Here is a 26,852-nt window from a genome sequence, read left to right on the forward strand (position 1 = left end):
TGCTGACTGACGTTTTTTCATACTAATTGTTAGTCTATTATTTTTACACTGTATTGACAACGGATTTTTCCGTTATTTCCCGATAATGACAAGAAGCACACGGCAGATGTGACCGGTCAGAAGGGATACTCACTCCTCCATGGCACCTGATCCCACCTCTGAAGTTTTGGAGGACCGTGTTTCCTCTGCTCTAATTTTTTGCTTTATGGACTTTGATATTGAATAATGTTCGTTTTCTTCATATCCTTTATTTTAAAAATACACTGCATACTATGTATGTTTAAGAGTACTGCGTAATTGAGTGCAATTAGATTAAGAGGCAATCAAAATGACAACCTTTGATCTATTAGAAAATTTGGAAAAATTTTACATAAAGCTACTGCTCTACGAAAGTCTAATTTGTAATTACTATTGATATCTAAAGCCTTTGTGTATTTTTGTATATAATGTTTTATTCTGTACTCTTTATATTCTGTATAAAATCTGATGAGCCTTCGGCTTAAAGAATAATAAAAAAAAATGAAAACTAAAAGATGACACCTTTGACCTTTATGATGAACTATTGAAAAATTAGAATTAAAATCTTTGTATCCTTATCCGTTTGCCAACAGCCCAGCCTTCTGGTGATTCGCTACATGAAGGTACTAGTATAGTATGATTCTTGCCTGACATTTGTCAGGCAAAATTCTGTCTATAAACACCCTGAGCAAGCGAAGATGCTTCATAACAACAACAAAATCATTTTTTAAGTTAATTTTTATCTGGTCATTTTCTTTACATTTATATAAATTGCTTAGTTTAGACTGATGTACAATAATATATCAGATTTTTTTTTCAACGTTTTTAAATTTCAAAGTGTAGACTTGTGTACAGTATTAACAAATAAGTAACTTAATGCATGTCAATAACTCACATCAATGTCAAAGAATAATCAATATAAATTAATCTAATTAACTATAAACATTAGAATGGTGTCTCCTTCCTTTTGCTTAGATAATCTTTCAAGTTCTTGTTTGCCTCCATTTTCTGGCGACAGGCTTTGATTTTGGGGAATTTGTCTAATGCTGAAGGATCTTGTTTAAGGGTGCCTTCAAAAACTTCGAACAACATGATATCTGCAAAGCTCATCTGCCAAAATAAAACCATACGATTCATCATAAAAATATGCATTTGTTACAAGTATCATTGTAAGTCTTTACCGTCTTTGCATACATTGAACATATCTTATATTTGATCTTAACTTTAGATAAAATTACCTTTTGTAATTCGACTTTAATCATATGAAAATGATATCGAAATACAAAATATTGTAAAGGAGAACTTATGAGATTTTGGCCAGTGTCTTTGTCATTTGACTATTCTCACCTTGTCGCCTACTGCCCACCCATCTTTTGATTTGTTGGATGAAATGATGCTTTCTATGCGACTACATACAGTTTCAAAAGTCTTCATGTAGCTCTCCTGGAGTTTTTTCTTCTCTTCCTGTATCAACATAAAACGTATATGGAGAGGGCTTATATAGGCTATGCCTGCTGCCCAATCCATTTATGTTTTTGCATAATAAAATATGTTCAAATCAAAACATAAAACGTACATGTGTCACAGATAACTACTATACATTGGGGGGACTTAAAAAAAAAAGAAGAGAATATTTTGAGTTTGAAAATTAATCAGTTTAGAGAAAAACTATATACGGAGTGATTTTACCTCATCCTGGCAGAAAGCAATTTTGAACCCAGCTTCTTTGACCTCAGTGAGGCTTTCAACAATTTCTTCAATTCTTGCTTTGTCCAAAAGAGTTTTGCCATCTAGACCTGGAGATTAAAGCAATTAGTGCTTACTAGTAATTTATGTACATGTGTTCTGCAATGATCTTTAGTTATGGAAATTTTTAGTTGCTCTCAAACATATAAAACATTTTTATCCTTTTTTCTAGTATTTACATACCAGTTCACGATTACTTGCAATTGAATTCGACAAATTTTCAACAAATTCTGTCTTCTCTTATTTTTTTTTTCATGAAGATTGAAATTTAAAATCCACAGCGATGTATTGAGACATACCAAAACACCTTGCCAGATGGCGAAAGATGACAAGACTTTGAGCAATACATTCACCGTCAACTTCCAACACTGGCATTGATCCCAGTGGAGTTTCTGAAGAAAAAATATAATTTGTACAATTGTACATGTATGTATACAAAACGTATAATTCACAAACTGTACATTAATCTGCACCCAAACTCTCTCTCTCTCTCTCTCTCTCTCTGTGTGTGTGTGTGTGTGTGTGTGTGTGTGTGTGTGTGTGTGTAGTAAATCTATAACTTACAATCAGAATGTAAAGCGTACAGTACTAATTTTTCTATTTTTTTTTTTAAATCTATAAAGGGTGTAACCTTTTGTGTTCATGGTATAACAGTATTATTTGGATGTTTACACAATAGGAAACAACAATTAGAGAAGGTTCGAACTTCAGTACCAATTTTTTTTCCAAACACCACCACTTTTCAATGTTGAACCTATACTAAGACGTATCTGTGGAAAGTGGGGGGGGGGGGCTAAACCTACGTAGATATGTTCAATGTCTATACTAAGTATATATTTGGAAAAAAAAGTGGGGGGGGGGGGGGGGGGCCCCCCCCCCCCCCCCCCCCCCCCCCGGTTCCGACGCCTATGAACTACGTGTAATATTCTGACTGCACAAGTTAAGAACACAAAATAATTTCTTATTAGTACTTACTTGGTTTAAAAGCAGGCCAGTCTTCTTGTTTGATACGACGGTCTTCAAACGGGACCCCGGCCACGGCGAACAGCATCCTAGCGGGCTCCGCCCGACCCCTGGCGTCAAAGTATGTATACACGTATTTAGGCATTGTACAAACGTGACGGTTCCTTTAACACGACTATATACAGTGAATGATTCCTGGGCTTTATATACCCATGTATGCTCTTATTCCTGACCCCACACAGATGTTTTTCTAAATCATTTTTCGCATGATTGATTTTTAATATTACACATATATACACAAAAGATGCATTAATTTTACTCTAAAAAATGTGGTGATATAGTTTTACAGGGGATATCTGAATGTGTAAACCACCCTAGCGTTATCTATTATCGATACTTTGCATAATTTCATTATTTCGAAATTGCAAAAAAAAAAAAAAAAAAAATCATTAAATCTTTTACAATGTAGGTCTTCTTCATTCCTTCCTTTTTGGTGAAAAAGAAATGGTAAAACACTGACGAAATGTACCCCATTGCCTTCCAAAATTACAATCGTGAGACCTAAAACAAATGTTCTTGCATTCATCCTTTCACAAAACAAGTAAATAGGAAAATAAATATTTTATGCTACAGCTGTATGTAGATATACAAGTCTGTCAAAAATATTGATATGCTACAAAATCTTTACAACCATAGGCTTATATTTTTAAAAAAATACATTTATGAATGATATGCATATATACATTGTTAAGGTACATTCTTTTAATTGCTTCTTTTTTGTGGACAAGATAGCTCTAACATGTTTCAAAGATTTTGATCACTAATCATGCCATTTACTTATTGACTTGCATTTGAGTTGAATATAATTAATGCAAAATAATTCATGCACCAAAAAGAAATCAAACTAATGCAGTTTATGTCACTTTTATATATACTGCATGAATATCGGGTCGTTATGTTGTACACGTATGTACTAGATGGAAATTCGATACGTGGTGTGTGTAATATAGTTTTTGATTGATCTATAGCGCAGAAGTGATTTTATCAATACTGGATACGTGTACAGAATGCGAACTAAGTAGGACACAATCCACGAGTAAAAATAGAAAAAGCCCATGATTCACTCGGACAATGAATTTAAATGTCTAAAAAAAATTAAGGGGATTTTGAAATATATATTTTAATTATGTAAAGGAATGGTGCAAGTTCTAATAAATAACTTTAACTTGGAGTTTTCTTTTCCAAATTTAAATAGTTCATCGTTATCTTCTATCCAAATTACATGATTAATTTTTTCAAATCATATTTTGCAACTTTAATAGATTCTTTTCAATAACCATCGAGGGTTGTATATTTGCATATCTTTATTTTACGATACATGGCGAATCTCTACACGTGAAAAAAGTGTAAGTTGTTTTCGTTAACGAAAATGTCACGAAATATGACGTGAATGGCTGAGCAATGTCATTTTATTTCGAATTACAGGATCTTTTTTATCATTGAAAAAGAGGGTGCACACTTCAGGTGCCCGTGGTATAAATTTAAAATTTTGATACTTTTTTCCTATATATAATATAATACTTTCTATGCTTATAAAACATAATGAAGATTTTTTTCTTAGAATGTTACAAACAGAAATACTGTGAAACAAAAGCACTGGTCAAAAATATTTCCCGGATATTTTGTGGTTATCAATAATGTTCCAATATTACAATTTTGTTTTCACGATCACCGGAAGTAGGTTGTTTACCATGGCCGACTACGAAAGTGTTTTGTGTGTGAAAAACAATGTCCACGTATACAGAATTCCTCCCCGACCATCAAATAGGGGTTACAGGTGATAGTCTACTTTATATTTATAAAAAGATCAGAAATAGGTCGAGTTTAGAAGCGTAATAATTTGAGAAATTAAATTTGGGGGCGTTTCTGTTTGGTTCGACACCCGGTGTCTGGAATAAACGTTGGGTTGTGTATACTTTGTTCTTCAGTCCTTATAAAATAACAACGTAATACAAATTGTTAATAGAAATATAATACAAATTGTTAATAGAAAGTCCAAATTCCTCAGCAGAATCAGGATATTAGTTTGATAAAGGTATTGAGATGTTCCTTACTTAGTTGTCAGTCACTCAGTGGCATTGCTTTCACTATAGTTAACTATAGGGGAAAGTGTGTGTTTGGGATGGGGATGGGAGGTCCCCCACCGACCCCTCACCCCACCCACCCCTGATACCATATGCCTAGAACATGTCATAAAATAAAACGTATTTCTCCATTAATTAAATATCATATAGTAAGAAACTAAGATATGGTAAAACAGAATGAGAAATAGATAATACTTTGTTTATTTCAGCTAAAAGAAATATAAGCATATATCTGACCAGTTTTAGTGTTTGATGTGCTACTAAAGTCGTATGTTATTTCTTGAAGAAAAATATAAATGTATGTTTTTGCCATCTTTTGTGTAAACTTATAATATTCATAATTTAATTCAAATCATCAATTTTCAGAGTATCATAATATATTAATTTGAGTCCTTTTGATTTCCTTTTGGGTACCATTCAAAAATTAAGCACTCTTCATTCTGAATGGGTATCATTGCCATTTGATCACTAATGAGTAAAGTTTGTCAATCTTGGTTGTAGTTGTGACATACTCTCTGTATGATATAACTCATTTAACTGCAAGCTTTGTCTTTCAACAAAATCACATATGTACTATATTAATACACCATAGGTGCTTTGGTCAAGGATACTGTTTTCTATATAATGTATTTGCCAAGGAAATTCAAACAATACTCGTAACATTTTTTTAAGTAAGTTTTAGTTTTTTGTCAACCTTTCTGCTTCATATACACTAGAATGTCACAGAAATTTGATTTAATTTATGCATGTTTTAAAAATGACATATCCCACTGTATACTAAAAAATCTTCAAAATACATGTTTATAAATAAATTGCTGAAGGTGGTGATAAATTATTACATACTAGCTATTATCAATGTGACTCACGATTTCAAAGATTTTGTTTTTTTCAATTCATTTAAAAGATTGAGTTCTCTGTATTCACTCGTGTTTGCAACTTTTATGGATTTTCATCGTTATTAGAGAAATGGTGTTCTTGTATTTCATGGGTCACCGTTATCAACAATTTCTAACAACAGCAATAGCGACAATATCAGTTCTTATTTTATTGATTATAATTTATCATTTTAATAAACCAAACCTTCACTTGCTTGCAGGGCCTCTGACTGGAAGCTTGATGCCCCAGACTGGGATGGAAGATTAAGAGTTGTAGCCAAAGGCAAAGATTTGTTTATCAAGCTGGAAGACAAAACATCAGGTTCACTTACCAGAATCTCACATCTTACTCTTGTATCCTGTTTATTAATATTGATTCTTGATTCTAACAAGGAGTGATGTTATTTTCAGGGGAGCTTTTTGCCCAGTGCCCTGTGGACAGCCATCCTGGAGCAGCTGTGGAGAGTGTTATGGATTCCAGTCGATACTTTGTCCTAAGGATTAAAGATGATAATGGTAATACTGAAAGAAGAAAAATGTTACTGATGTTATAAAGACAAAACCATGATAACTTATTAAATATTGTAAATTTAATATGTTTACCTAGAATGTTTGTATTTCACAAAATATGAATTAAATTTTTAGTGAGGATCTCATAATGGAATACTGATGTTTGGGTTTTAGTCATTTGTAAATTGAACATCCTTACTGCCATTAGAGACAAGAGTTATCTTTCTTAAAGTGTATATTTCATACAATGTGTGGTCAAACTAGCTTTGAATTTAATAATTTGCTCAAGTCAATAATTTGCTTTGATATACAGTAGACAAGAATTCCTGTCATAGATCTCCATGAAGTAAAATCAGTTCACTGATTCATTATTCTCAGACATTCTTCATGTGAATTGTTTACAGGTCGCAGTGCTTTTATAGGGATTGGGTTTGATGATAGGAGCGACTCTTTTGACTTAAATGTAGCGTTACAAGATCATTTCAAGTAAGAATTTAATTGTAGCAGTCTTCTGCATATAAATCTAAGAGATTCTGTAACAAATTACTGCTACAGATGTAGCTTCAAAGTCATTTTTATTACAATCTTAATATTGTAAATAGTCGAAACTTTTTTTACTTTTAAATTTTGAGCAATGTCAGAATAATATGATATGTCTTGTAGCTCCAGATATAAATTTTTGTAGATGGTTGAAGAAAGAAGAGGAGGCACAGGTCGCCACCAAAGAATTTGACAGTGGACCAAAGTTAGACCTGGGTTTTAAAGCAGGGCAAACAATCACTATTAATGTAGCAAAGGTATACATGTCTGAACATGAGTGTAAGGTATACCTTGTGTGAAATATGTACCTTACATTTATTAAATGCAAATGTAAGAACCATTGAAACCAGAACCTGTGGTAATACGTTAGTATACATAATTATGTTCCCCAAACGGAGTTTGGGAACATATTGTTTTTACTCGGTTTCTTATTATTATTATTATTATTCTTTTTTTTCTTCTTTGTTCTCCGGTACTTTTTTGTCCGCGAGTGTTCTCAGAAACTGTTCATCCAACTAAGCTAAAACCTTTTTAGGGTTAATAGGTGTGTAGTGTAGGTGTGCGGAACGAAGGTCATTTTGCGCGCATACGCATGCACGTGCGTGCGCGTGAAATGAGTGAAATGACCGATATACTTAATATAGCTATAACTTTTACATTTTTTAATTAAATGATTTGAAACTCATTATGTAAAGATATAATAATAGTGTAGATAATATGACCTTGTCAAATTAGCACGAACTCACGCGCATGCACGTGCGCTTCGCTCTGATTGGCTGAAACAAAAATCTCAATATCTTTTCTGTTTTTTGACGAAATAATATGAAATTTAAAATATAGGCATACTGTAGGATGTTCTACAATATTATATATAAAAATTGTCATGAAAACACGCGCATGCACGTGCGCTGCAATCTGATTGGCTTAAACTTGAAATGGCTATAACTCCCTTATTTTTTAACCAGACAGGATGGGATTTAGAACATAGACAGATATAATAGACTCCTACAAGAAGGTATGGTCATCATGCACGTACATGCACGTGCGCTTCGTTCTGATTGGCTGAAACAAAAATCTCAATATCTTTTTTGTTTTTTGACGAAATGCTATGAAATCTAAATATATACATACTTTAGGATGTACTACAATATGATATATAATAATTGTCGTGAAAACACGCGCATGCACGTGTGCTGCATTCTTATTGGCTAAAACTGTAAATGGCTATAACTCCCTTGTTTTTCAACCAAACAGGATGGGATTTAGAACATAGACAGACATAATAGACTCCTACAAGGAGGTATAGTCCTCATGCACATGCATGCACCTGCGTGCATGTGAAATGAGTAATATTAAAATACGCTTAAATGAGTGTATTTTCTAATACTTCTGGATTAATTGATTTGTTATTAAGTATATTAAAATATATATATAGTGTAGACAAGATGATGTGGTCATTACGCACATGCATTCAGATGAGCACGTGTGCAATGCTAAAATTTGAATACATTTTGTATTCTTCTGGGAAAACGTTGTTTAAGTCTAAATTGCATAAAGTGTGTCTTACTTAATAGCGCTTACAGGGAATACGGCACCAAAAGGGAGTAGGGGAGCGTTTGGGGAACATCTGTAACGGTCCCCGTTACAATTAGCCCTAGTTTTTGAAGCAGTAGAGACCATTGTTTAGGAATTTAGATATTTAACATTGATCCACCTATGGGACTTAACACAAGGGCAGGTAACTCACTATGCTTGATTGTATGTGATCAAAAATATACAAATGTTTAATTGACCATGTGAAATCAAGTATAATACCAGTCTGTTATTGGCCCGTGTGGAACTTAAGGATACAATTTTAAAATTACAGTAATAAGTGTAAAGTTGCAATAATTATAGCTCTAGCTGTTTAATTTGCTTTTATTCCACAGACGAAAAAAGTAGGATCTGATACAACAACTTCCAAACCTCGACCAAAAGGGGGTACAACTGGAGGAATATTACCTCCCCCTCCAGGGGGAATGAAATTACCTCCACCACCAGGTGGAGCTTTACCACAGACTTTTCCAGCGCCACCTTCTGGCAATGTGTCACAACCACAAGTGAATAAGAACTCTGGTAGTAATGTTGATCTTTTAGATTTTGACTTTGGTGATTCATCTAGCAGTACGTCTTCAAACACAGCCCCCATTCAACCTGTACAGACCAAAAGTGATCCTTGGGGGGATTTCACAGGAGCAGGGTAAATATTTGCAATTGTCATTGTACTTAATAAAGCATTATAAAATTTTGAAGGAAAAAAACTTTTTTTTCTTTATAACTCTACGTAAAATATAATTCTCACGTGAAACTCATATAAAGCAATCCTTTTACTGACTTATTTCAATAGACATGTAAACTAGCATTCTGTACTAGCAAAACTAGTTCAAAATATGTGAAGTACATATTCTACATGTAACATTTACAGAAAGGTGATTTTTCTTCCATCTGCTGTCCTTTTTTTTTTAAATACATAAAGCAATTGAATTATTATATGCTGGAGATAGTAAATATGCAAATACATAATTATGTACATGTATATACATGTAAGTAGTATTTCATGTAGAAGCCTATCTTCCACTTTAAAAAAACACATTGTTTTACCTACTGTATATATAATTCATACCCTTTCAGTTGTCATAAGCCATGTATTACATTTGTACAGTATATAGAGACTTTAACTATTAGACTATTTAAGAGTGTATTCAGTTGTATCTATTCAGTTACATGAAATCCCAATTTCTTGTCCCTTTGATATCTTTTAAGTTCTATTCCCTCTCTCTTCTCATACAATGCTCATATTATCTTTTCTCTTTGTGAAGTTCTGGTAAACACTAATGGAGTGACATTCCACAATAAGGTGACAGGACACCAGCCATTTCTTTTTATAATACATGTATATACTTACCATGTTTACTCAAAGTTTGCCCCATCCTGTCTTCACTTTGTGACAGTATTTTTTCCTGCACTTTCCATGATGATATTCACTGTATCCCCCACACCACCCCCACCAAATTTCAGATATGGTAGTATTTTTACGTTAACCTTGAAAAGGACACCCATTTGATCCTTCCTCTTTATTATATATTTTTATTTTAATGCAAGTACAGGTTTATGTTATAAAAACAAAACTACATGTATTCATTTTCTATGATAAATTTTGAATTTAAGTTAAGTATTATGTGTAACTTGTTTTAAAAATTAAAAAAAAAAAACACCTTGTATAGAATTTTATGCAATTCATTACTATGTGTATAATTGCCTTTGATTAATTGTTTTTTTTCTTTTGACAGGTCCAATGACAATAACTGGGTACAATTTTGATGACAACAAATGAGATATTGTTGTACAGCTGTATATTGAACTCCTCTGCATTGAGCTACACTCTACCAAACAATGATTTTCAAGTCACATGTACTTCAGCCATTGGACACAGTCCTGTTACCTATTATCTGAAAGTTCTTCTTAGCCAACATTTTGCAGATAAAAAAATTATTACTGGTAATAATTAAAAAATATTGTATTAAAAAAATTAGTTCGATATTTTGATAAATTTCTCTAGTTCATGTAATGATAATGTATAGTTAGCTGTCAGTAAATATGTTCATCTTGGCAGCAATGATAATGAATAACTGCTAGTTGTTATGTAAAAGCAATCACTCATTTTGTATGGGATAAATATTTGTCAGAGAATTTTTTTTCCCTTATCTTCTGCAGTGGGAGGTATAATTTGTATGATTTAATGCCATCTTTTTCTCTGAACTTGTCATATATAAAACACCTAATGCTCAGTGAAGGCTTTTATCATGAATACAGGATTAGGGACTGCCTTTTCTGCAGGGCAGAAAGTATATCGTATACTGAGTATACTGAGCACACTTTTAAGCATAATGATCTGTTTTTGTTGAGTTTTTATTGTTTTTTAAATGCATCTGTATGTGCTTGAAATGCAGAGTTCATTAAGAGTTTGATAGTTGATACATTAAGTCATACTGAATGAACTAGATAATTTACAAGCATAGATATTCATGTGATTTCATATCTGAGGAAGTTTAAAATTGTTCAAAGGTTGTACTGAAATTATGATATTTTTAGACTGAGAAAATATGCTGACATATTACTCTTGATTCATTTAAGGGTCAAATAGATGTATCTCTATATTTTGTGTACAAACTGTACATAGGGAAAAGTACACTTTTTTTCAATATCATCTCTTCAAATTTTTTGGAATATTTTTTTTACATAACATTTTTCTGACCATTACAAATTCATAAAATGTTCTTGCCCATATTTCTTGATGTTTGAATTTCATCAATTTTGAAAACATGTTTTTCTGTGTTGAATAATTGTAATTTTGTTTATTTGGAATCACAATACAGCAAAACTCGTTTATTACGAACACGGATATTGCGAATTCACGGATATAGCGAAGTTATTTTGGATCCCCAGCTTTATAAATTTAACTATTTCCTTATACGGATAGAACGAATTACAGATATAGCAAAGTAATTTCATAGGTCCCAGTGACTTCGTTATAACTGAGTTTTACTGTACATTGCAGTATTGATTTTGTGCTGCATGATATTGATTCAGTTTAATTTGGCAAAAGATAGGAATTCTTTGAATATTGTGCAACATACAATTTTTCACAAATCTTACGGAATTAAAAAAAAAAGATAAATGATGATTGTTCTTTTCTGTCTCTTGTTTTAAAGTAATTGAATGTTCAGTTGAAGTAACTTTGTTACATGTATAAATTTCTTGAATTGGTCTAAAATTGAATGCATGTGTATATATATCAATATGTTTGCATTACTTGCTGACTTGTATTACTAAAATTTTATGTACATTTTTTGTATTTTCACATATTTTCTAGTCAGAATTACAAGGCGATATTACTTTTTTAATGCTTCAGCCAAAAAGGATTCAGGTATACTTTGAAAAAAAGAATCTTGGAAAAAAATACATAATGGGATTTATTTTCATATCTGAAAACGTTTCTTTATGATGAGACAACAAAAATAAAATGAAAATAATGAATAATTTATTTGATATGTGACCAAATACAGATTTGTTGAGCTTATATGTTATAAATGTAATGCGACTTGTGTAAATTGTATTATTATCTTTAGAGAATTTCTCTACCAGTTTCCATTCCATTGTGTGCATGCATTTATAAGGAGTGAGTTTGTCAGTTTTACATGCGCAAACATTAGATGTTAAGATTTATGATGTTTTTCACAGCATTGACAAAGTAAGATATTGATGTATGATTTAAATAAGAAATAAAGATGCAGTACTTAAAATTTGTATTTCTTGAATAAAATCTATGGGATTAAGTATAAAATATATCTATCAGTTGTGTGGGTGGTTAAATATTTATTTTGTGATTTTGGGGAGGGAGGTTTAAATTCTATGATTTCATATCTGGCTAACAAAATGCGCCGCTTGACCTTTCGTTTTTTTTTTTTTTGAATGGGAAAAGGAGAAGGGTTACATTAACACATTTCTGTTGATAATTTCGATTTATGTCTATGATAATTATTTTAAATATATTTGCATAAAATTGACTTCAGAATCTCCTGCAGCTATGCTAATATTAAGCATTACAAAGACGGGGGGGAGGGGGGTAAATTTATGCTATTTTATTGTTAGTGTAAAGTGCTATGGTCTAAGTCATTTGTCTGCAAATCCAACCAAATGAATATACCCCCCCCCCCCCCCCCCTCCTTCCTCTGTTGTGGTCTAGTATGCCTCAATTTTCAGACATGTAATTGTTTGAAGGGAATGGATACAAAATTAACAGTAATATACGCCTCTCAAGAAAAAAAGAATTTGGTGAGAGAAAGCAGGAATCCACATTTTTCAGGCTGCAAAGAGTGTAAAACGAACAATAATACGAAAGACTTGTCAATTAAATACAACAAAGTGAAAGTAAGAAATAGAAGAATGGCTTTTCAAACGATTTGGAGGTGCGACAGATATGTTTTAAAGCTGGAAGTTGTCTAAAGATTGTTTTTTTATTTTAATGTGTTTTTGTGTATAATGAAGACTTTTTCCCGACACTCTTTATTTAATTATTGCTTTTTTAATCTGAGAAAATTCAAGTTAGAACTAACTTGCATGATCATGAGACAGCTACATGTAAGACCCATACATCGACAAGCTTCTACCCAAACTCCCAGTCCAAAAATGAAAAAAAGGATTAATTTGTACAATATAGATCTGTAATATCTCAAAATTTAAGAGGTATTGGTGAAATGAAATGGGGAATGAGTATTTCGAATTTTTTCTGTTAATATTTCTGATGTCCGTCCTTTATTACAACATCCATTTTTTTTTCTTTCTATTATTTGTTTACTTTGTATATATGTAACAGTCCCTTTAAAACATTGTTTGAATTTCCAGATTTTTAATTCTTTATTTGTTGTTTTTAGTAATAAAGAGCCCATCAATGGGATCAATTGTTTCTTTTCGGAGGAGTCTTTCAACAAATACTCGAGGACCCCCTCCACCCTGGAGGAGAGGCTGTTGATGAGGATTAGACAGGTGAAGGGGGAACCAGTGTATCCTAATACAGCGCAGGTCGAAAGTTGTTCTGCTGACACTAAGTACGCTTGAACTTTGATTTTTCAGAGAAAACAAAAAGAGACATAGGTCATAGGTCATCTGTGGAAAATGCTGAACTATTGTTGAAGACTGATCTATAACATTATTCTTAATCAAGTTATATTTTTTTATGTATCCACTCAGCTAAAGTCATGTTAGAGGATAATTTAATTAAAATTTGGAACATCTAATTTTAATAAGAATGGTAAGGGGAACTTTTTCTTTCACGTTTTTAAGTTTTAGTAAAGATGCAAAGTCAGAAGGAGAGAAAATTACAGACACTGGTGACAATGCAGGAGAATCTCAGCCTAAACAAGCAGGGGCATCTCAGCTTAAACAAACAGAGAGGACATTGACTATACCACAGAGTACCCCAGCAAAGGAACAACAGTCAGCTTCATTTTCAGTTTCTTTGCCTATTTTACATTCACTGATCATAATCATATTACACAAATACATATACAAAGATTGGAAACTTTTAATTAAAACAAATAAAAAAAACTACAAATTTGTAAAACAAAATGAACATCTTGAAAATTGCAGAAAGAAGAAAAAGTGCCCAGAGTTACCACATACTAAGAAAGTAGCCCCTCCCAGAAAGTCCAGGTTCTCACATGATCAACAGAAGCGATATGTTTATCTTTACAAAAAATATTCCCACAGAACCTCCATTGATACAACACCGGAGGAGAGAGGAGAAATAAGAGAGCTACAGGTAATTAATACCCCCTACTGCTCCCCCCCCCAATGGTTTAATCTTTTGAATCGTCTATATGTGATGTTTGCTTCCAGTCGTCACATTTTCTATGAAATAATTATAAAACTTTAATGACTGAATGACCGTGATTTCATGTAAATGAAGACTTGGGTACTACATGTACATGTATTTACTTAGTTTAGTTATTTACTTGCTTATATTTCAAATACTGACTAGTAAAGTTAGACTTTGTATAACTTAAACTTATTTAAGTCAAAGTGTCAAAATAATAAAATGAGCATTGTGGTTCATTGGCCTTTTCTTCAAGATAGGTAGTTGTAGAATTCTTGAGTAAATTGCCTATAGTTGACAGTAATATTTTCACAGATATTGACAAGTGAAGTTCTAGAAGAACAGAAAGAATTCCAGGAATTTCAGGAGATGCTTTCCAACACAGCCCACAAAACTGACTATACCTACATGAATCCTGCAGCCAGAAAATACATGGAGGTGATATTGTTGTATATACATATAGATACATACAGTATATAGGCATTACTTTGTTATGAAAATTTGTTTGCATATACATGTACCTGTACTCTTGCTGTTAGATTACATCCCCACAAAATAAATAATTTATAGCTTGATTTTTCAACACCCTGACTTATCTGGAAATATGTTATATATTTTGAAATCCATGTATCATCCTTTGCTTGCAAGATGCACAATCTTGTGTATAAGTTATATCAGTTTAAAATTACTGCCATAGTTACAAAGAACTAGGAATAATACTTCTAATTTTTATTTGATTTCTTTTTAATTTTTTGTAAAAAACATCAACTTGAATATTATTCTGTAAATTTTTGGGGAAATTTTTCAAAGTATACAATAGGCGCACCTCTTCTCTTTCCTGTTATGTGTACCGGGTGAATGTGTAGTAGAGCTTAAGACTCATCAAAGACTTCTGGTTTTGTTTCAGGATTATGTCCATAGTCGAAAGAAAGAGGCGGAGTTATACCCAAAATATTATAACACAGAATCATCATTTAACATTGACGGGGAGGGTCAGCCTTCTAAGATGGTGTTTATAAAACCTCTCCTACAGCTGGTAAGTTAGCAACAAAGATTTCTATCTATGCAGTGTCATTTGATTAGTCTTTCAAATATAAATGTTGAAAACTCTGTATTGAGCTATCAGAAATAAACATGGTAAATTAAAGTAGAAGAAAGTCAATAAAATAAATGTATATGTTCAGTTTTTGAAAACATTAATAGCCATTCTCTGTAACCACTTAAACTTCGTTGCCACGCATGGTCACCGATTTTGATGAAACTTTACCCATGCTTAGTACTTGACACCAGAAACAAATATCAAAGAAAATTTCGTTGCTAAGTGTCTCGGTTGCTATGGCAACAGCCGGAAAACTTTGAAAAATCAAGATTTTCAGCCATTTTAAATCTTGACTGTGGCTTAATAAAAACTAGAAAAAGCAAACAAACCATTTTAACAAAAACATGAACCTTGATGGAATATATTAAGTAAGTGGTAACCAAGGGTACATTTGGAATACATTTAAAATGGTGAAATATGCTGAAAATAACTCCGTATTCACTAATGGTAGGTGTTACATGCTCAAACTCAATCAACGACTAAGAAAAACATGAAAATGTTTGACTTTAAGTATATAAGTATAAGCAATATTATTCTATAAATAACTTTTATGGTTGCCATGGTAACACAGTATAACCATGCAAAACCATTAACTAAGATTAGGTTAATGCTACTGTCTTGAGGAAAAACATGAAAATTCAAGACTGGCAAATATGCATCCTTAGGACCTTGCAACACCAAAACCATAAGAAAAATTGGGTATAATTACTACTTTGCAGTGTTACCATGGAAACAAAGTACCAGTGCTTAAAAGTGAATTATTTTTCGCTGTATTAAGAATTAAATTGCCATTTAATCAAGAAACAAATTAAAGGACTCAGTTTGAATAGTACTTATCTGTTAGAACTGAAGTTGAATATCATATACTGATAAAATTTGATGAAGAAAACAACACTGTTGCTATGGTTACCAAGAAGGGAAAATGTTCGATTTTGTGAACTTTATATCAATATTAAACCCTGTGTGCCAGCTTCTTGCATCCACTTAGAGATTGGATGATATCAAAATTAAAAGTGTTAGCTGTTAATAAATATCAATCATAAAAGTTTTGGGTGTACGTATATATTTTTCAGTTTTTTAAGCATATATTTTCTGCTTATTTCCATAGCAACGCTATATTTAAAGAATCTAATCTGATTTTTTTGAAATGGGAAAAATAGGAGCACACCAACATCTTTAAAAATTCATCATTAGTTACGAGGAAATGTGGATAATCAGATTTAAACATACAGAGTGTTACTTTGAAGGCTCTCTGTGGTATAAAAACCTTGGCAACCATTGCCAACCAAAATGAAATATCATATTTTGTTCTTGATATATGTTTCAAGGCTCTTTTTTCTATTATTTGGTCACATTTCATCCTATAATTGCTTTTTATTTTTACGTGTATGACTTTATAAAATTCAATGAATGTATTTTTTTACTTTTGAATACTTTGTTACCATAGTAACGTATGTAATAGTTGATTTACCAAACATGTTTATCATGCATTTGAGACATCTGACCTTCAACTTTTGGAAACAGTCATTGCCAATTGTTTGCTTTGCCGCAAATGTTAACTATGGGGCTCTAAACATGTTAAAAAATGCCATTTTTCGAACTTTAAGACATGTTGCCATGGTAACTATAAAACATAGCAACCAATTTTTGCCTGATTTCAATTTAGGGTATCAATGACTTTTATCATAGAGAGTTTGGAGAAATTCTGAGACTATGCGTGCCACAGCTCCTATATAAAATTTCAAATCATTACAGAGAATGGCTCTTAAGCAGTATGATTTTCTTTCTAAGGGAATTGTACCTAAGATGATGCTGCCTACAGTGACCCAGCAGCTGAAGCCAGAGCTACCTCTGGATTCCCCGGCGGTCAGTCAGCAGTATCCTGTGTCTAAAAGCAGAAATCACAGACCAGGAGCCTGGAATCATGAGGCATGTTGTGTCTATATACTTTATATTTCTTCACTTTTGTATGATGCATACTTTGGAATCATTTATGTTCTTGCCATGGTGGTGGTCAAGTTTTGTGCATTGCCTTGAATTAAAAAAAATGATTGTGATGAGATGTAATTTTTATGACAAACTTCTTGTCATGGAAATATTGCTTATTGATCAATTTCAGTATTCATTGAGGTAGAAAATTGGGGTTGAGAGTGTATACCCTCATAATACCACAACATAAGCATAAAAATCAATTGAACCCCGCAAATGATAATTGTTTCAATTCTTCAATGGTAGGATCTGTATTTTATTTGATATATACATGTATATATTTTTTCTGTACAGCCTTGTACTTTGGATGACAATGCCACACACTTGGCCGTAGAGAATCGAGCCCACATTGTGATATCAGCCGGGGCCCTTCAGTGCTTGGTGGACAACCATGCCCCCAAACACCTGGAGGAATGGGAGATGCCATTTGTTGTCAGGGAATACAAATTAAAAGGTCAGAATGATTTTTAAAAATGAAAACATACATGTAAATAGTTTCATGAATGAAAAAATATTTGTTTTCAGTTTATGCTTTGACAAAGTTATTAATCATTATGAATTTAAATAACACATGAACATATTATTTAACGTTAGATTTCTTTTTTTTTAGCTCACCTGAGCCGAAGGCTCAAGTGAGCTTTTCTGATCACATTTTGTCCGTCGTCCGTCCGTCCGTCTAGCTGTCCGTCCATCCGTCGGTCTGTCAACTTTTCACATTTTCGACTTCTTCTCAAGAACCATTAGGCCAATTTTGACCAAACTTGGTACAAAGCATCCTTGGGTGAATGGGAATTTAAGTTGTAAAAATGAAGGGCCAAGTCCCCTCAGAAGGGGAGATAATCAAGAAAAGACAAAAATAGGGTGGGGTCATTAAAAAATCTTCTTGTCAAGAACCACTGGGCCAGAAAAGCTGAAACTTATGTGAAAATCCCCTGAGGTAGTGTAGATTCTAAATTGTTCAAATCATGACCCCCGGGGTTAGGGCGGGGCCACAATGGGGAATCAAAGTTTTACATAGAGATATATAGGAAAAATCTTTGAAAATCTTCTTCTCAAGAACCAATGGGCCAGAAAAGCTGAAACTTGTGTGGAAGCATCCTGGGGTAATGTAGATTCTAAGTTGTTCAAACCATGACCCCCGGGGGTTGGGCCACAATGGGGAATCAAATTTTAACATAGAAATATATAGGAAAAATCTTTAAAAATCTTCTTCACAAGAACCACTGGTCCAGAAAAGCTGAAACTTGTGTGAAAGCATCCTGGGGTAGTGTAGATTTCAAATTGTCTAAATTATGATCAGTGGGGCCACAATGGGGAATCAAAGTTCAACATAGAAATATATAGGAAAAATCTTTGAAAATCTTCTTCTAAAGAACCACTTGGTCAGAAAAGCTGAAACTTATGTGGAAGCCCCCTGGGGTAGTGTAGATTCTAAATTGTTCAAATCATGATCCCAAGGTTGGGCGGCACCACAATGGGGAATCAATGTTTTACATAGAAATGTATAGGAAAAATCTTTGAAAATCTTCTTCTCAAGAACCACTTGGTCAGAAAAGCTGAAACTTATGTGGAAGCCCCCTGAGGTAGTGTAGATTCTAAATTGTACAAATCATTACCCCCCGGAGATAGGGCGGGGCCACAATGAGGAATCAAATTTTTACATAGAGATATATAGGAAAAATCTTTAAAAATCTTCTTCTCAAGAACCACTGGTCCAGAAAAGCTGAAACTTGTGTGGAAGCATCCTAGGGTAGTGTAGATTTCAAATTGTCTACATTATGATCAGTGGGGTAGGGTGGGGTCACAATATGTATTACAAGGGGGGAATCTGGTAAAGAACAGAATGGCCAAAGCTTCTTAGGTGAGCGATGTGGCCCATGGGCCTCTTGTTTTAATTGATATTAAAAATCAAGACAATCGGGTTTCATATGCAACTTCCTCTTATTCTTCTGTAGATGGTGATAAAGTATTGGTGCAAAGGGTTGTCTACATAGACAGGCCATTTTTACAACCACAGCTTACCCCCAAAGATAAAAACACAAAGTACTTCAAGTATGCTCTGAAGGCGTTTATAGCCAGGCCATCACAGAAAGGCCATGTGTTCAGCAAGATTGATGAATCTAGGGTTGATGCAAAGGTAGGAGCAACTTCTCAAGTTTATCAACAGTCAACAAATTCAAACAATACAGCAAGTTCCAAAACAAGCTCTGTTGAAATGGGAGAAAGAAGTGTCATCAAAAAGAAAGAAGAACCATTTTCTGTTGGAGATATTTCTCTAGAAGACCTTGAATGCTTTGGGACTGCAAAGAAAAAGGAAAATACAACAGCAAAAAACAAGCAAACATCAGCAGTGGACATGGAAATAGAATCTCAGTTGAACATAGATGATTTGGAATCATTTGGAACTGCAAGTGTATATAAATTTAAGAAAACTGCAGAGAAAGCAAAGCCTAAGGATTCTGATCAAGATTTGCTCAGAAAGATCAAAGAAATGCACAAACCCCAGAAACAGGTATTACCCACACAAAGTCTGGCAAAGGAAAATCCAGCTTTGGATGTAACAGAAATAAAAACAAGTCCTGTAGGAAATTCAAGTGAAGTGCAGGAAATTCATAAGGAAAATGACTTAAATGTACATAGAGCAGGAAATGAGCAAAGTTCAGCAGATGTAGGAAATGTACCAAAGGAGGAGCATTCTCAACCAGTCTCTTATGATACAATTGTGAAAGATTCTCCAGTGGAAAATATAAATATAAACTCAGAAAATAAAATCTCTCAGATGTTAGAGCAGAACATAGGTAGTAGCCAAATTGATGAAGTACCTCAAATGATTCCATGGCGCACACCTGAATTGTTTAATGAGAGTGATCAGAAAACCACCACTAGGAAGTCGGAGAGAATTCAGACAAGGAGTGCACCTGTCCCAAGTGAGGAGGACAGCAGTGAAGATGAGGACAAACTCTTCATTATGGAGAGTCCTACGAAGAAGGTAGAAGTGTTTGATGAGGCTCCTGCCAGTCCTACTCCAGCTAGTCCTGATCCAGGTCAGGAGGATACAGAGGTCTGCAGGATCATTCCTATAGGATCAGACTATACTCCTAATCCTTCTCAGAGCCCAGCTAGGAGACAGGAGTCTCCCACTAGTCCAGTGAAAGGAGGACTTTCTGACTTCTCTGAAACCATGCAGTGTCCTGTCATTCCTTTGTGTAGAGAAAGTGAAGATGAGACTTTTGATACATCATGCCAGGGTCAGATGTCAAAAGAGATGAGTCATTCACCTGATGGTATTTTTGAAAAGCCTGTAGGCACACCATTAAGGAGATCAGGAAGGTACAGGAAAAACAGCCAGAGTCTGGATTCTCGTAACACAGAAACTGGACAGACTGCACAGAATACAGTTAGTATACATGTAGGAGGTTGCTTCAGTGACACAGTTCAAAGTTGTGAATCAGATGTGCATCATGAGGAAGATGATGATTCTAAAGAAAAAGTAATGTCAAAGAGGAAAAAGTTTAAGAAAGATGTCATTACATCAGACAGTGAAAATGAGGAAAAGGAAATCAAACCAACTGCCCAACCAGTGAAAAGGAAAAGAGGAAGGCCCCGGAAAAATCCTACTCCTGAGTCATGGAAAGCTGAGGAAAATGAGAGTGAAAAAGGTCAAGTGGCAGCTCCACTCCGTATGTCGACACGATCCAGATCTAGGTCCTCAGTTGGTGGGACGTCAGAAGATGAGGTCCCTGAAAAGGAGGCAGCTAATCGATCAAGGAGGAAATGCAAGTCTGAAGCAGGGGGATCTAAAGAGGTTGAATCAGAGGCCAGGAAACCCCCTGAGGATGGTGCTAAAGCTGTCACAGGTCTGGAAACTAAGAAAGATGAACACAGTATCAGAGTTCCATTAGAGATATCTGTGGCAGATGTACCAGTGCAGGCTAAAAGACCAAGGCCAGACATTGCTGGTAAGTGTTGTTAAGACATTGACTAGATACTTTGTATTTTTATAGCATGCTGATTATCATATGGAAGTACTTTTAAATCACCAAGATAGAATAATGCAATGTGATGCATATAAAGATAGCAATGCAGTTAGCACCAGTTCATGGTTGCTATTGTTGCTATATGTATAATTTGTTCACAACCTTAAAAGATGTGTTAAGTTTTAAATTTGCTAAATTAGAAACCATAGAATTTTTCCAAAGGTTGTACTTAAATGTTAAAGGACAGGAGTTCAAAATTTTATCAATAAAGTAAATTGAATCACTTGATTGACCAGCCATGAGCTTTGAATTAGCATGGCAAAAACCTCAAACTCCTGTAATATTATTCAGAAATGTGCTACATCAAATCTACATTAACTTATTGAAAAATGAATTTCCACTAATACATGTATAATTCATTTACCGATACATTTTACTTTGATTTTTATTTGTACAGAAAACCTCTTGGGCAACATTGGACCACACAAAAGAGTAAGTCGTGTTGGCAGACTGTCATCTACACCAGCTCACCCTGTCACAAAACCAGAAACTAACCAATCAACACAGGGGTCAGAGGTCAAATCAAGGGAGAGCAAGAAAACCAACCAACAAACACACAAAGCAGAAGACAGGTTCAGTTTGGATAGCTTACTCAATGTGCAGCAGACGCTTCTTAAATCGGGTGAAGGTACTAAAATTATTTTTGTATTTGATTTATCATTTGTGAATTCATTCTATTCTTTGTTTTGCAGTTGATACTAAGTTTATAATTCTGAAAACATGAAATTAACAAAACTGAAAGAAAACTTGATAATTTATCTCTTTCTATCATGTGTTTGCAGTTAGATTATGTATCATTATATGATTATATTATTTGGAAATTTTGTGTATAGGTAGACCATTATATCCTCCCAATTTTGACAAAATTAATGATAATCTGAATTCAATGGATCTATATTTCCATCAATTCCATGGCAATGAGTCTAAAATATGAACAGATTGGGATTTTTAGCTATTTCCCCTCCATGATACTTTTTTAAGAACAATGTAAATGACATAGTAAATGTATATAGGAATTAGAAGTTGAATTGTTGAAGATATAATGAAAAACATGATGATTGGGCCGTCAGTAAAAATATTTTTGTTTGATGTACTCAGACCCTTGTTAATCAAGGTGGGTAAATAGGTAAGTACTTAATTATTTTTTTTTTTGCTTAACAGTATTGGACAAAAAAATCACACACTCAGAAATTTATTTTTGTTTTCTTTACACACTGGATAGATATAAATATATAGATTTATAATTTATTGCTATGAAATTTTCAAATAAAAAAAAAAAACATCCAAGAGAATTTATACTATAGAAACTGGAAAAAATTAAGAATTCAAAGTGCTGAAAAAAATGATTGGGTAGGAGCAAGTTTGATGGGTCGATCGGAATACATCAAACAAATCATTTTTATTGTTCCCATGGCCTCGAATAGCAAAGATTTTCAGAATTTATAGATAATACATGTATTTTAAAATATGATGGGCTAATTCAATTGGGCATTTACTGTGTCACATAAAATTTAAAAAAAAGTTTCTGTAGTGTAGGATTTCATAGATATGTACTGAAGTAATTAATATATACCAAGTGATTTAAAAGAATTAGCTGAATAGTTACTGGTATGTTTATCAGATTTTATCATAAATTGTGAATCTTCATAAGAATATTTCTTCTTTTCCTGATGATTAAGCAGTAAAAGCAGAAACAATGAAGAAAATTTCAACACCTAGTTGTAATTAATTCTTTTATTTAGAAAGATCTTTAATTATTACTGGGTAGAAATTGACAGCAAATTTATTAATGTAAAAAGTATTCTAAATTATTTATCAATTGTGATCACACCTCTGTAATTTTGATTTTACCTTCTCATTTCCATAGCAATGTAATATTTTTGTACCTTCTATATTTTCATTAATTTTTATTATTTATTAAACACCAATTAAACCCTTTATAAAAGAGTAATAACTTGTCCTTGAGCTATGATTAATTTGGTGATGCTAGGCATTCACTAACATTAGAAAAAATATCTTTTTATGGATCTTTTTCCATAACTATGATGTCATCATTTACAATGTACAGTAAAAACACTAATTTTAGGGATTACAAGGTAGAAAGCAATCTAATTCTTAATTAATTTAAAGATTAGCCAGAACAGAAAATAGAATTTTGTTTTCTAAGGAAAGCATAAAATAACAAATATAGCATTTCAAATCTTAATAGCTTTATTCATGGAAAAATATTTATTAAAATTTTATCTGATCTTTAGATGTATAACAATATTTAGTATTCATTTGAGGCAATTACAACATTTTCTTTTCTCTTTAAGAACAAAATCAGTCCAGTTTTACAGCTGAGAACAGTAATCATGTTTACAAGTTTCCACAACGAAACAATGTGACCTATAACCTTTGGGATTTAGGAGGATTTAAGGTCATAGTTCGCTGTAACATTCATGGGGTCATCAGAGACGTGAATCAGCAGGTAGTGTAATTTACCGTAATTAAAGGCCATTTAACGAAGTCTTTCTCAATCAAATGTTCTCAAGAACAGTAATTTATGTTCTGAACAGTTACCAACATTTTAGAAAAATTAAATGCCGTAATGAATAATACTGTCTGAAACAGATGCAAAAGTTGTAATTCTCCATGTAATAGATGATATGTTTATGATAGTTTTTTAAATAGTCCTTAATCTTTTGACAGTTATCATTTGTTCATCTGATGCCAAAGCTGGAGTATCAGTGTCAGTTTGGAATGGAACAGGTCACTCCTAGTGAAACAGCCAGAACCTGGATCTCCTCTTACATCAGACCTAACTGCCGAGTCCTTAGGGGTAAGTTGTTATAAATAGAACTAGTAGTGAAACAGCTAGAACCTGGATATCTTCTTACATCAGACCTAACTGCCGAGTCCTTAGGGGTAATCATTATAAATAGAAATGGTAATGAGACAGCTAGAACCTGGATCTCTTCTTACTTGTGTACATCATACCAAACTTTCTATCTGGTCCTTAGGGGTAAGTCATGATAAATAAATGGAAACAAGAAACAGTCAGTGAGTCACCTAGAACCTAGATTTCTATTAATATCATTTTCAGACCCTGAACCTAGAATCTTTTTCCTTAGTTGACTTTATAATGGTATTTTATTTACTAATATGTACCTACTTATGGCCCACAACCCACAAACAGACACATTGATGTATATGTTTCCATCATTTTAGCAAGATTTCACACCCAGAGAACTGAGCTATTTTCCGTAGAAGAATTACAAGCAGCACAGATTGTTCCACCATCACAGAGCTTTAGGTAAGGCTTTTTATTCGACTGAGATTTCAATTTCTCTTGAGATTTTACAGTTACAATTTATGTCAATTCTGAAAAAAAACAATATATTGTCCTTATGTGATTAAATTGAATATTATAATTAAATTACCCTAATTAAGAAATGCATAAGAATTCTATGGAGGATCCAATATTTATCCTCATTTGATTTCTGATATCTTTTTTTCAATAGCCCAGGGAATGGCTTTTTACTGTTGCAAAATATATTCCACCATCTTCATCAGTGAGTATGAGTTTTATCACAAAAAGCAATGTGCATGTATTCAATTCATCAAGACAACAAGGATATGGTTTATGAACTTAACCTTGAAACTTTAGTATACTGTATGTTGAATTGTTTATTTTTTAATTATTTAGTTATTGCTACTATATAACCAAAATATAAATTAAAGACAAACTGTTTGTATGAGAAGTAGACATATAGGTAAAGTTTGTTGTTTCTTCATGAACATGAAATCCAGTTAGTAGTAGTACTTTCAGTTCTTTGATTATAGGCTTTCTCCTGGCCAGTATCTTCTAAGTCACAAGAAGTCCTCAGATAAATGTGTAATAAAGAAAGCTACTGAGGACAATAAAAGGTATTAATGTTATCTTTTATTTCACTGGTAAAGTGGTGTGTGAGTCATCATCATCAATTTTCACAATATGATCCCTTTGTTAATTTTGTCATGTTCAAGAATGTTGTCTTCAGATGTTTAAATGTCACGCTAAAAGCCACTTCAGTGAAATAATCATAGATTTTCTCTTTGTTCTCTATGGTCTTATGCTAGGGCCGGGCTATTTATATTGAAAATATTTCCTTGAAAATCTTTTCTGTGCCTGGGTGTATGAACTATGTACATAGTTATGAGAAGGAAGGATGCCTCTTTGAAAGTTTGAATTTCAGGGCCCGTGGGTCATGTGTTGAAAAATGTTTATATATTTATATATTTCAACACAATTTCTTATGCCAATGAGGTTCCTATGACTGCTACATTTCTGGGCCCTTTCAATCAGCTTTGGGTCTGATGCTAGGTCATGCACTGATTTTCTCTTTGTTGCTTGATTTACCTCTGGGTATTAAGTAACCAAAGTTTGATGTATAATGATGATAAGAAATGGTGTCTCTTTCAAAATTGTGAATTTCATGGCCTCTGGTTTAAAACAGGTATCAAATTCATTTGTTGGAAAGTTGTTACAGGATACTCAGGTGACCTATAAGGCCATGAGCCTCTTGTTTTATTTGTATGAAAATGTATGTCTAAGAAAAAGAATTTCTTTCCCAGAGGTTCCTATGACCTACATTTCAATCAGCTTGGGTTTGCTGATCCCGAGTTTGATAAGCGGAAGGTTCAATGGACCCCTCTGGATCCCACTATTATGCTCCCCTACCACACAATGAATGGCAGAATCCCAGTGACCTTTGACCCACCAGGTAGGTGAAACTTTTTTTTTAGAGAGAGAGAAATAGCACTTTAAAAACTGGAGGGGGCGTCTTCAATGGGCAAAATTTGAATTATTAATTCATCATAAACTTCTTCTGTTATATGGCTTTGTAATTCAAAATGCACTTTCAACCTTTTTAGTGTAAAATTTTAAAAGATTGTGATAATGTGTTTTGCAAAAAATATCTTTGTCAGCTGGTTGCTCTCTTTGAAAATCCCGTTATTATACATACTTTTGGAATTCTTCAAGTTGATGAAATGTTGTTTTGCAGATTTCAAATTTACCTACTCATCTCAGAATAAAAGCAACAAAAGAAAGAAGAAAAATAAAGCAAAGCGCAAAAAGAACAAGAACTCTGTGTAAATCTCTGTGATATGTATACAGTTGTACATCCTGGATATCTTTCAGATGTGCCATTTCCTGTATGTATCTCTGTCCAGTAGAAGTGATTGATCTGGTCTTCTGAAATAAAAAAAAAAAACACAAGAGTATCAATGGCCTCTAATCAGTTTATATGACCTTTCTCAATTAGTGGATGCAATCTTATTAAAAGAGCCCACCATCTGCTTCTTTTCTGCTTATGATTCCAGACTTATGAACTGAGATTACTAGCTTTTAGTTAGGGAAATTGATATAGAGTTTTCATAGAGAGTTTGGACTTTTAAAAGAAGGTGGATGTACTTGCATTCCACCAAACGGTGAATCGTATATGTATATTCATATGCTGAATATTTTGCATCATAACTAGCATAAACCAAGAA

The 26,852-nt window shown here is 33.3% G+C and overlaps 2 protein-coding genes across 2 annotated transcripts; one reads left to right on the forward strand and one right to left on the reverse strand.

Moving 5' to 3' along the window:
• Positions 1-745: 745 nt before the first annotated feature.
• On the reverse strand, positions 746-3,026 carry LOC134244440 (glutathione S-transferase-like). The gene is made up of 5 exons (XM_062726704.1): positions 2,740-3,026; positions 2,064-2,156; positions 1,708-1,814; positions 1,366-1,482; positions 746-1,128 (listed from the first exon to the last, which is right to left on the reverse strand). Exons 1-5 carry the CDS (start codon positions 2,870-2,872, stop codon positions 964-966), a joined length of 615 nt encoding a protein of 204 aa, XP_062582688.1. The 5' UTR covers positions 2,873-3,026; the 3' UTR covers positions 746-963.
• A 1,408-nt stretch (positions 3,027-4,434) lies between these two features.
• On the forward strand, positions 4,435-26,655 carry LOC134244462 (little elongation complex subunit 2-like). The gene is made up of 22 exons (XM_062726734.1): positions 4,435-4,564; positions 5,968-6,068; positions 6,158-6,262; positions 6,661-6,742; positions 6,942-7,053; positions 8,725-9,035; positions 13,270-13,443; positions 13,679-13,831; positions 13,985-14,156; positions 14,526-14,648; positions 15,118-15,246; positions 17,101-17,238; positions 17,593-17,752; positions 19,254-21,257; positions 21,733-21,963; positions 23,651-23,805; positions 24,027-24,156; positions 24,546-24,630; positions 24,839-24,889; positions 25,161-25,244; positions 25,932-26,080; positions 26,363-26,655. The coding sequence occupies exons 1-22, from the start codon at positions 4,479-4,481 to the stop codon at positions 26,452-26,454; spliced, it is 4,827 nt and encodes a 1,608-aa protein (XP_062582718.1). The 5' UTR covers positions 4,435-4,478; the 3' UTR covers positions 26,455-26,655.
• Positions 26,656-26,852: the final 197 nt, after the last annotated feature.

This window comes from Saccostrea cucullata, unplaced genomic scaffold (genome assembly GCF_032062105.1).
Source record: "Saccostrea cucullata isolate Sc308-1 unplaced genomic scaffold, CSIRO_AGI_Scuc_v1 ctg359, whole genome shotgun sequence".
Taxonomy (NCBI): Eukaryota; Metazoa; Mollusca; class Bivalvia; order Ostreida; family Ostreidae; genus Saccostrea; species Saccostrea cuccullata.